General features: G+C 41.5%; 1 protein-coding gene across 4 annotated transcripts in view; it reads left to right on the top strand.

Annotated features, from left to right (window-relative positions):
- The window catches only part of STPG1 (sperm tail PG-rich repeat containing 1), a 104134-nt gene extending 97302 nt beyond the window's left edge, over positions 1-6832 (top strand). For all 4 annotated transcript variants that reach the window (XM_077296127.1, XM_077296128.1, XM_077296126.1 and 1 more), the window contains exon 8: positions 6641-6832. In XM_077296127.1, the coding sequence (XP_077152242.1) occupies positions 6641-6714 (74 nt within the window). In that variant the 3' untranslated portion in view covers positions 6715-6832. The remainder of the gene's footprint in view (positions 1-6640) is intronic.
- Positions 6833-12195: the final 5363 nt, after the last annotated feature.

The raw sequence follows: 12195 nt of genomic DNA, 5'->3' as shown, positions 1-12195 counted from the left end.
TCAACACGATACATTTTGAGTGGCGAGTTTTTCACTTCTACTACCTGAAGAGTGCTGTGACAGAGCCATATGGCATAGTATTTGCTGGATACACTGTTTATGCTTTTTCTAGATGGTGTTATACAGTCATTGTTCCCGCTAAGCTGCTTGGGTGCATTTTGAACCCACCCTGCTTAGTCCAAATTCTGTCTTGCACTGCGGACTCTCCCTTAGACCTAAATGTGGCTCGCCTCCCTCTCTCAAAGGTGAATGTTGCTCGAAAGGTTGGTGACCACTGAGACATTTGAATAAAAACGTGTGACCTTCCAGTAGCCTTTTTAATGACTTTGGAACATTCCTTAAATGAAAATAAATGGATGCTGCAGGGAAGCAATATGGATGACATGAGAAAACAGACAATTTTCACATTCACTGCTAGGTTACATTCACAAATCTGTAGCTGCATTGTTCTGTATAGCATGAGAACATTTTCTCAGCATAAAACACAATACCAGTATTCTTCTATACAATCATACTAATATAACACTATGCAAAGATATTTCTCTACATCCCAGTATATTATAGGTGCTGAAAAGTGAATATCACAGATTTATTTTCTATTGCGTTACTATTAAATATTAGAGTGCAAACCAATTGCAATAAAGATAGACATATTTTGGTTCCCTGTGAACCTAACGACCTGTACAATATTGGTAGCGTTAATATAAATGTATTCTTGTAAAAAAAAGTTATGACTGTGTTCATATGTTCATAAAAAAGTGAAGCTCAAAACAAAAAAAAAAAATATTCTTCCGGCTATCTGAATAGTACAAAATCAACATTTCCATCAGAGAAAAAGATTTAATTACTAACTTTGCTGAATTCAAGTGCCCAGCTGCATTTTTAGAATATGTTTATACATAGTTGGATTTTTTAGTAAGGAATTACAGGCAAATATATTTACGGTCCGCCATTTTGTTTTTTTTGCTTTTTCTTTTTGCATATGTATATACGGGCTCTACTCACATTTGCCTGGCTAATTTGTATGTGTGTGTAGAATGTCTATATGCGTATTGTATATACGCTTTGTAGAGGTTTGTACTCAGCTGCGTTTGAGGTGGGCACAGGAAGCGGTATTGCTGCAATGTCTAGGCAAGTTTATTTAAATTTCATATACCGCTGCTGACGGCAAAACAAACACAGAGCCTTTTCTGGCACAAAGTGGAACAAACTGAAAATAAGTAGTCCATATAGTACTGCAGGTCCGCCCGCTCAGGTCAGTGCCTTTAGCAACTCTCACTGAAGGTCTCCACACCTCCACAGCCACTGAATGAGACAATCGGCCTCCATTTTATCTGCCAAACCACGTCCCTGGGGGTTGGGATATGTGAGCAGTCATTCCCACCCATCTGTTATGATTGCTCGAAAAACCCAGCCCTGGAATGGCCTGATAACTCTCTCAGCACTATATGTGCTGGAGCTTGTTTCCGATTTCACATCACCACAGCTAATAGCCACGATTACACATATCTCCCTTCAAGGACTAGTCTGGCAACCATCTTACAGCTTCTATATACAGTTAGGTCCAAAACTATTTGGACAATGATAGAATCTTCATGATTTGGGCTCTGCACACCACTATTTTTGTTTAATTAAGGAGTATAATATAAATATAATATCCAGTAACACATATAGGAATTGCAACCATTTTTCTACAAAGCCTCCCCATTTCAAGGGGCTCAAACGTAATAGGACAAATTAACTTTACCATAAATCTGTTATTTTTTAATGCTTTGTAGCGAATTTAGGGGATTTTGGCCCACTCCTCCATACAGATCTTCTGCAAATCTTTCAGATTTCGGGGGTTGTTACTGGGTAGCATTGAGTTTCAGCTTCCTCCAAAGATTTTCTATTATTATTTCTATTTTCTGTTGGGTTCAGGTCCTTGAAATGCTTCCGAAGCAACTCCTTAGTTGCTCTGGCTGTGTGTTTCGAGTTATTGTCATGCTAGAAGACGCAGCCACGACCCATCTTCAATGCTCTTACTGAGGGAAGGAGGTTGTTGGCCAAAATCTCACGATACGTGACCCCATGCATTCTCCCTTCAATACGGTGCAGTCTTCCTGTCCTCTTTGTAGAAAAACACCCACAGAGAATGATGTTTACCCCACCATGCTTCACGATTTGGACTGTATTCTTGGGGTAATACTAATCCTTCTTCCTCCAAGCACGGCGAGTGGAGTTGATACCAAAAAGTTCTATTTTGGTCTCATCTGACCACATGACCTGCTGCCATGCCTCCTCTGAATTATCCAGATGGTCATTGATGAACTTCAGACGGGCCTGGACATGTGCTGGCATGAGCAGGGGGACCTTGAATGCCCTGCAGGATTTTAATGCATGATGACCTTGTGTGTTACTAACGGTAATGTTTAAGACTGTGGTCCTAGATTTATTCAGGCCATTGACCAGGTCCTCCTGTGTAGTTCTGGGCTGATTCCTGACCTTTCTCAGAATCATTGTTACGCCACGAGGTGACATCTTCCATGGAGCTCCAGACCGAGGAACATTGATAGTCATCTTGTATTTCTTCAATTTTCTAATAATTCTGCCAACAGTTGTTGTCTTCTCACGAAGCTGCTTGCCTATTGTCCTGTATCCCATCCCAGCCTTATGCAGGTCTACAATATTGTCCCAGGTATCCTAACAGGTCTGTGTCCGGTTTGTAGCTGATCAAATACTTATTTCATGCAATAAAATGCAATTTAATTATTTAAAAATCATACAATGTGATTTTCTGTTTTTTATTTTTAATTTCAGTCTCTCATAGTTGAAGTGTACCTACGATAAAAATTACAGACCTCTCCATTCTTTGTAGGTGGGAAAACTTGAAAAATCGGCAGTGTATCAAATAATTATTTTCCCCACAGAACATATTAAAGAGCTGAAGTTCCTAAACCCTTACTCAAATTAGGATGTGAATATCTGCAAAATTAACACTGAGGTCCTTCACTTTAAGCCCATATTGATTATGTACCGTATTTTTCAGACTAGAAGACGCACCATGCCATAAGATGCACTCCAAATTTTCAGAAGTAAAATGGGGGAAAAAAATTAATGCGTCAAATGGGGGTCTGTCTTACAGTCCTGAATTCAGCTTACCCAGGGGGGATCGGCAGGGCTGGTGGAGCGGAGTCAGAGGGGGTGTTTGGTGTTCTGGCAATGATATAACCCAGACTGGTGCGTAGGTTTGGCAGTGCTCGGCGATGCGGGGGGCTACGGCAATATTTTGTGAAAGCCCGGAGCCCCCCACAAATCCATTGCTGCGATGTGGTGGTCTCCGGGAAATCCTACCCCAGTCTGGTGCTGCAGGTTTGGCAGTGCGCACAGTGGTGTGGGGGTCTCCGGCGACATTTTGTGAAAGCCCCCACACTTCTGTTGCCTTGATGCTCTGTCCTCTGGGAAAATGGCCACCTGAGGTGGCACGTGCGCAGATTGAGATCTAGGCAACGAGAGAGCCGAGATCTCAATCTGCGCAAGCGCTACCTCCGGCGACCATTTTCCCGGAGGCCAGAATGGTTCCCCAGGCGCAGAATGAGATCTCGGCAACGAGATCTCAGGAGAAGATCTCAATCTGCTCATGCGCCACCTCTGGTGGCCATTTTTATTTTCCCGGAGGTCACAGCATTGAGGGAATAGAAGTGCGGGGCTTACACAAAATGTCGATTGAGCCCCACGCACCACCAAGCACGGCCACACCACGACTATAAGACACCCACCCGTTTTCCCCAAAAAATATTGGGGGTAAAAAGTGCGTGTTATAGTCCCCCCAAAAAACGGTAATAGTCCAAAAAAAATGGTAACTGTATCCTGCATATGTTTTGGTAAACAACTAAAAGGACAAAACTTGTTTTACTGTTCAAAAATTACTGTATGTGTGTAGTATGTTTATTCATGTGTGATTTAAAAAAATATTTGGTTGCCTAAGGTCCATTTACACTGCATGATGAGTAGTCTTAAATGACCGCCAACCGGCAACATATTTGAAAGTCAGAAGTCATTTAATATCCTTTTTACACAGATGACCCAGCTTCACATAATTCAGTTAATTCAGTGTGCATAAGCTGCCATTCTGCTTGAGTTCTGTTTGCCCAGGACGATGCATTGAAGAGAATTATGTTCTTTTGTGCTGCAGTTATTGTACAATTATTGGGAAACGAGAATTCCTAGTAATGCTGGTTCACAATAATCAAACTGTAAATTGCCCTTAAAGAGAATCTGACAGGTCCCCCATGCTACCCAAATCACCAGCATTTGTGTCTTCCTGTATAAATTACCTCTGATGGTCCCTTTATTTTGCAGTGTCACTCTGAGGCCAGGAAGCGGAGACCCGTCTTCAGAAGCGCAATGGGTCAAAGAAACAAACACGCATGCGTGAGATTTGCAGTGAGCTGGCGATGACTCAGACTCTTGTAAATCATATTATTCCATCCAAAGGGGTGATAACATGCTAAGTTGGACGACTAATCTGGGGAAGCAAGTGCCCCATCAACTAGTCAAAGGTTCAGCGAATTTATATAGGAAGATACAAATGCTGGCGATTTAGGGGGACATGGGGGACCTGTCGGGTTCCCTTTAACCTTCATGAACATTGATGTGGAGAAACGCTGGTGAACATCATCCGACACATTACAGGCTGTGTGCTTGTATAATATTATTTAGAACAGGATATGTGTATGATAATGGCTGGGTGTGTTCTTGCACTTTCCTGATGAAGGGGTCAGTTCAACCCTGAAATGTGTTATGTGGTACAGACAAATAAACCTTCATCTATCCCCCACTCTTATTTGACTTTTTTTTTTCACCAAGCAACTCCTCCAGACTATTAACTGCAGGCACCCTTTCGACAAAGTATCAAGGCAATGCATGGATATATGATGACTAGATGGTAGCCTGATTCTAACGCATCGGGTATTCTAGAATATGTATGTAGTTTATTTATGAAGATTTTAGAATAATACATTGAATACACAGGATTCGGCTGGCCACGACCAATTAGCGAAGCGTGGTTCAAATCCCGCGCCAATTCGCGGCTGGACTGCGCCTGTCGCTGATTTTCGCGGCCAGCCACGTAGTATATAGTACAGCCACGTAGTATATAACAGCCCACGTAGTAAAGAGCACAGCCACGTAGTATATTGCACAGCCACGTAGTATATTGCACAGCCATGTAGTATATTGCACAGCCACGTAGTATATAGCACAGCCACGTAGTATATAGCACAGCCACGTAGTATATAGCACAGCCACGTAGTATATAGCACAGACCAAGGAGTATATAGCCCAGCCATGTAGTATATAGCACAGCCCACGGAGTGTATAACAGCCCACATAGCATATAACAGCCACGTAGTATATAACAGCCCACACACACAGTATATAACAGAGGCCATGTAGTGTATAACACAGGCCACGTAGTGTATAACACAGCCCACGTAGTGTATTACACAGCCATGTAGTCTATAGCACAGCCCACGTATATAGCACAGCCCACGCAGTATATTGCACAGCCCACATAGTATATAGCACAGCCTACATAGTATATAGCACAGCCCACGTAGTATATTGCACAGCCCACATAGTATATTGCACAGCCCACGTAGTATATTGCCCAGCCCACATAGTATATTGCACAGCCGCGTAATATATTGCCCACCCCACGTAGTATATTGCCCAGCCCACGTAGTATATTGCACAGCCACGTAGTATATTGCCCATCCCACGTAGTATATTGCACAGCCACGTCGTATATTGCACAGTCCATGTAGTATATTGCACAGCCCACGTAGTATATAGCAATGTGGGCATCATATCCCTGTTAAAAAAAAGAATTGAAAATAAAAAATAAACATATACTCACCTTCCGAAGGCCCCTTGAAGTCCTGGCGCCTGGGTGCGGTGAACGCGGCAGCTTTCGGTCCCAGGGTTGGTATGAGCGTAGGACCTGTGATGACGTCGCGGTCACATGACCGTGACGTCATGGCAGGTCCTTCTCGCATAGAATTCTTGCACCGGAACCTGCCGCTTGCACTGCCGAGGACAGACGCGACGTCGGAAGGTGAGAATAACCTTTTTTTTTTTATTATTATTATTTGTAAGATTAGATCTTTTTACTATTGATGCTGCATACGCAGCATCAATAGTAAAAAGTTGGTCACACAGGGTTAATAGCTGCGTTAACGGAGTGCGTTACACCGCGGCATAGCGCGGTCCATTAACGCTGCCATTAACCCTGTGTGAGGGCTGACTGGAGGGGATTATGGAGCGGGCACTGACTGTGGGGAGGAAGGAGCGGCCATTTTGCCGCCGGACTGTGCCCGTCGCTATGGTCGTGGGCGTTTTGCCATGACCAATCAGCGACTTGGATTTCCATGACAGAGGCCGCGACCAATGAATATCCGTGACAGACAGACAGACGGAAGTGACCCTTAGACAATTATATAGTAGATATCAAGTTGTAGCAACGCTGCTGGCTTTTTTTTGTATATTAGTGATCTAACGTTCTAACAAATGTACTTGCCTAAATCTCTAATCGTCCTGGCACTGATTATGAGCACAATATATAATCTAGACATGTGTTTTTCTGTTCTACCAACCACAGGTGCTTATCGTCCTGAAGTCCCAGGAAAACAGTCCTTTCTTTATAACAGTGACAAGAAATGGGTTCCAGCATAGACCACACACAAAGCCTGGCTCTATTGAACTGTATGTGAGGAGCACATCTGGGAAACTTGGCTTCAATTAACTTTCTGTCTGCTTGAAACCATCCTGTGTATAAACAGTACTGCACTCATTCTTGTGTCTGGTGTCAGAGTCTCAATTCTCGTCTTAAGCTGGTTGCTGTACATTATTAGAATCCCATTAGTTGCTCCCGTGTTAGGGTCCGTTCCATCAAGTTTCCATTATTTTTAGATGAGAAAACAGCTTATTCTCTCATGTCTAAAAATATAGAAACATTTGATGAATCTATGAAATAACGACTGTGTTGTGAGCATGGCCTTATAGGTGATTGTGCATTATTAGAGGGGTCATAGAACTGTTGATTCAATCTTCGCTAAAGCTGAGAGCCAAGTCCATCCTTGTTGCAAGCTCTGGGACTCTGCAGGCTTCCACTAATATCATAGGGTACCATATACTACACACTTATCACTATTTTTTCTTATGTCGGGTTAATCGGAGTCAATCACCCCCAAAATGCATTTTAAATATGCTATACAGTGGTGTAGTGGACTTATCCCCCATAACAACTGTATTAGCACTGTATCTGTTACTGCTACAGTGCCTGAGAAAATAACTTATAATTCATATGCAAATGACGGGGCTTAGGTGCGTCCTTAGTGTTTGGTGCATTGTTATGCTTCCTCATTTGCATATTGGAGCTCTTTCCTCACTGTTGATTGACAGCTTTGCAGAGCAATCACTGTCTGAATGCTGCTGGCCTGTATGTGGCCGTCCGCACACAGTGGCTGCTCATGTTTTCTGTCTCCTTTATTCTGACGCCACTGGAATAAAGCCAGTGCTCCGTGCTTTCACCAAACTCTTCAATATGAAGTGGCGTCCGTTGGGGATACTCACGGGAGACACATGGCCAAGGCAGTCCATATTGACCCTACAAATATATTTGGTTCTCAGCAGCTTGATCTAGTTCCACCCAGGAGGCATTGAATAAAATCTGCTACTACGTTCATCTTCTGGTCAGGAGAATCTCATAAATGATTTTCTCTATGCGCCATCCTTATCCCTGTGATCCTCATCTTCTAGATTACTATCAGTAATGGACATGTTAATTCTACGACGTTACAGTTCTGGAGGAGCCATGTTTCGCTTGTCTCTTATTACTTCTGGACATTTAAACCGTGCTGTCAAGCTATATAGGATGTTCATGAAGAAATACCATTCATCAAAATAAAACACAGTGCTTTATTATCTGTCAAGCTCCGACCTGTACGGCACAACAATAATATGGGAAGAACAATGGTAGAAAACAAACCAGCTTTCGTGAGCAATTATAATAATAATAACTCTGGTGTGGTTCCTAGGTAGGCAGTAAGAAGACAAGAAGCCTACTTCATAAATAGGAGGCGGTGATGACACAGATTAAATACATGTAGTCACAAACATAATGGGAAATCAATTAGTAAAAGAATCAAATATATTTATTACATTTAATTACAAAGTACGATTTCAGGGTTTATGGGACACTCTGTAAAGTATATAGGCAATCCATCAGACAGCACTGTGTCTCTGTAATTAGCATTGTTGGGGTCTCCTGGTTCCCATGATCTGCATTAATATCCCTTTTTTATTACCTTGTGTGTCTGAGACTAGATTGTAATTCCCATTGCAGACAGGGACTAGCACCACAAAATAAAAACTATTTTTTTTTTTTTTGTTGTTAAAGTGTAAGACCTATGCCATTGTGACCTTTACCCTTTTCTTAGTTGCCCGAACCATTTATTTACAAGTAGCCCTCATGAAAATAGGAACAGCTATGGGTGCAGTGTGGTAGCACTAAATCATGCATCTGTTTCATCCATGTGTAACCAAACACCTGAAAATGAGGAGACTATTCTAATGCGATTACCTGTCACAAGACGTCTTCCTCATTCCCTTGTATTTATCTTGTGTTTGACAGACACTCTTCCCATCCCTGAAGGTTTGGTGCATTTTTATGCTATGAGATTTTGTTATTTCATGTCTAAGCTTTTATAAGTGCTACATAAATATAGACAGGGCCATGTCCTAAACCTACACTCGCATGCATTTCACATCTAATTCACGCTCCGATGTTTAGCTGCGAACAATAGGCTAAGAGCTTCTGCTTCTTTACTGACTTTTTCCATTGTTACCCTATAGAACCAAGCTTTAAGCTATTGGATCTGGAGTCAGTTAAACCCATTGGTGCCAAAGTATTTTTTTCGGAAAATAGGTTTTGTTTTTACGGTGTTCACTGTGTGGTAAAATATTTTAAAGGGAATCTGTCACCAGAAAAAAACACTATTTACTGCAGATATGGGTTTGAGCTTCAGGTTAATAGTGTTATTAACCTGCCCGGCGCCTGTGCTTAACCTAACTCTGTGGGGAGAAAAATAAACTTAAATACCCCTGGCAGTTTTCTGGTTTTGGTAACGGGGTCGGCACCAGCACTGCTTTAGTCACCGCTCTGAGTATATAGAGTGGTGGCTGTAACTGCGCCCTGACTGACAGTCACAATGCAGAGCCACTTTCAGTCAGTGCTGTGGACATGGTTACAGCCACCGCTCTGTATTGTTAGAGTGGTGACTGAACAAGCGCCGCCCCTGTGACTGAAGACGGTTAAGTACGGATGCCGGGTAGGTTAATAACATTATTAACCTGCCGAATAACCCCATATCTGCAGGTTAATAGTGTTAAAGGTTCCCTTTAACTTCATTTTGCATGTTAGAACTATTACATAGATACCAAATTTCTAAAGTACTTTCACAAAATCAAAACTTACTAAACAATGGTATGTGTACATGCTTTTTTTCAGGCAGATTCTGCCACAGAAACTGCTTGAAAATTATATCAGGAACCACTGAAAATAATAAACATATGCATTTCTGTGTAACAACGACTTGCTGTACATATGTTTAGGCTTTTGAATGTCCTTGTCACTTAATTTTTCTAAAAAACGCTAAGAATTTAAAAGAGGTGACCTTACCATTCTACCAGTGTTTTCCTCTCCGAAGACGCTCAGTACTTTATAATATAAGACAATGGGAAAGCTAAAAAGATGCCCAGATGTCTTTTTGATCTTTTTTTGCCATTGTTTTTGCTTAAAATAAAAACAATAATGAAAAAAACATTATTCAATGGAGTGGAAAAAAATACGACTGGAAAACAACAGTAAAGAAAGACTGTTATGGTTCTCAATGGCAAGAGAACATAGCCCAGCAAACATAAGTACTAGCTCTTGGAAGGATGGAAACTAAACTGACCATGAACTAAACCTGCCGCACAACTAACAGTAGCCGGGTAGCGTTGCCTACGTTTTTTTATCCCTAGACGCCCAGCGCCGGCCGGAGGACTAACTAATCCTGGCAGAGGAAAATATAGTCCTGGCTCACCTCTAGAGAAATTTCCCCGATAGGCAGACAGAGGCCCCCACATATATTGGCGGTGATTTTAGATGAAATGACAAACGTAGTATGAAAATAGGTTTAGCAAAATTGAGGTCCGCTTACTAGATAGCAGGAAGACAGGAAGGGCACTTTCATGGTCAGCTGAAAACCCTATCAAAACGCCATCCTGAAATTACTTTAAGACTCTAGTATTAACTCATAACATCAGAGTGGCAATTTCAGATCACAAGAGCTTTCCAGACACAGAAACGAAACTACAGCTGTGAACTGGAACAAAATGCAAAAACAAACGAGGACGAAAGTCCAACTTAGCTGGGAGTTGTCTAGCAGCAGGAACATGCACAGAAAGGCTTCTGATTACAATGTTGACCGGCATGGAAGTGACAGAGGAGCAAGGTTAAATAGCGACTCCCACATCCTGATGGAAACAGGTGAACAGAGGGGATGATGCACACCAGTTCAATTCCACCAGTGGCCACCGGGGGAGCCCAAAATCCAATTTCACAACAAAAGACGTACAAATACCATGGGAGAGCCCTCCAGAAAAACGCCAGTTAAAATTGTCATAAAAATGCTCACAAAAATTAAAAGACACAAACGATGCTTCACAAAGCAAAAAGGTCCAATCTTCCTGAAGAGTCTTATGCTGGGAAAAACTAGCTGGGTTTGCTTAAGTTTAAATGACATTGTGTGGTAAGTGATGCCAAATTTTAACAGTATTTTTACACAATTGAAACTTACAAAATAAAAAGCTTTTTAAAAAACGTTTTGTATTGCCTTATTGTAACCCCTTCACCCCGAAGCGTGTTTTCACCTTTCTGACCAGGCCAAATTTTACAATTCTGACCACTGTCACTTTATGTGGTAATAACTCTGGAACGCTTCAACAGATCCCACCGATTCTGAGAATGTTTTCTCGTGACATATTGTACTTCATGTTAGTGGTAAAATTTGTTCGATATGACTTTATTTGTGAAAATATCAGAAGTTTGGAAAATTTTGCAATTCTCAAACTTTTTAAATTTTTATGCCCTTAAACCAGAGAGTTATGTGACATAAAACAGTTAATGAATAACATTTCCCACATATCTACTTTACATCAGCACAATATTTGAACCATTTTTATTTTTTTTTGTTAAGAAGGTATAAGGGTTAAAAATTGACCAGCGATTTCAAATTTTTCCAAGAAAATTTACAAAAACCATTTTTTTAGTGACCATCACATTTGAAGTGACATAAAGGGACGTATAGGAAAGCAAATGCCCAAAAGTCACACCATTCTAAAAGCTGCGCAGTCCAGGTGTCTAAAACCACATTCAAGAAGTTAATTAACCCTTCGAGTGCTTCACAGGAATTAATGGAATGTGGAAGGAAAAAATGAACATTTAATTTTTTTTCACAAAAATGTAACTTTAGACCAAAATTATTTTTATTTTTGCAAGGGCAACAGGAAAAAATGGTGTGATTCCATCCTTAATCTCCGAGTGACGTGATTCAGATGAAACCTCCGAGGGATCCATTCACTGTAATGTGGCAGCAGAGTTACCGGTACTCTGGATTCTGTCTGGCCTCTGTTCAGCGGTGTCCTTTTCAGAGATGCTCAAAATTGTGGCTGACTGCACTTTTATGCACCCCTAAAAAGTTGGACACCACTGGTTCATAGGTGGCCACAGTGCCTCCATCTGCCTCATTATAGGAAATCTTCCACCAAGGTCTCCGTCTGAATCACATATTTCAGAGAGTTACATGGAAACCCTGATGTAAGCGCTCAGCGTACAGCGCAGGATAAATGTGCGCCGAGCCTTACTGTGATCTTTGGAAAGCAGAATGAAGAAATGAAAAGCATGTGAAGAATTGGTTTTATTAATTTTTTACGCTGTTTCTCATGTGTTATAGGCATTAGACGACTTTATTCTTCAGGTCGGCCCTATTACAGCGATGCCAGATTTATATCAGTTTATAATGTTTGGCTGCTGTCACACACTAAAAAGCGCTTTTTATTACAGCAAATTTTTGCATTACCATTAGTGTTGAGCGATACCGTCCGATACTT

The sequence above is a fragment of the Ranitomeya variabilis genome, chromosome 3, assembly GCF_051348905.1.
Source record: "Ranitomeya variabilis isolate aRanVar5 chromosome 3, aRanVar5.hap1, whole genome shotgun sequence".
NCBI classification, from domain to species: domain Eukaryota; kingdom Metazoa; phylum Chordata; class Amphibia; order Anura; family Dendrobatidae; genus Ranitomeya; species Ranitomeya variabilis.
The sequence above is the reverse complement of the archived record's forward strand: the minus strand, read 5'-3'. Positions and strand labels throughout refer to the sequence as shown.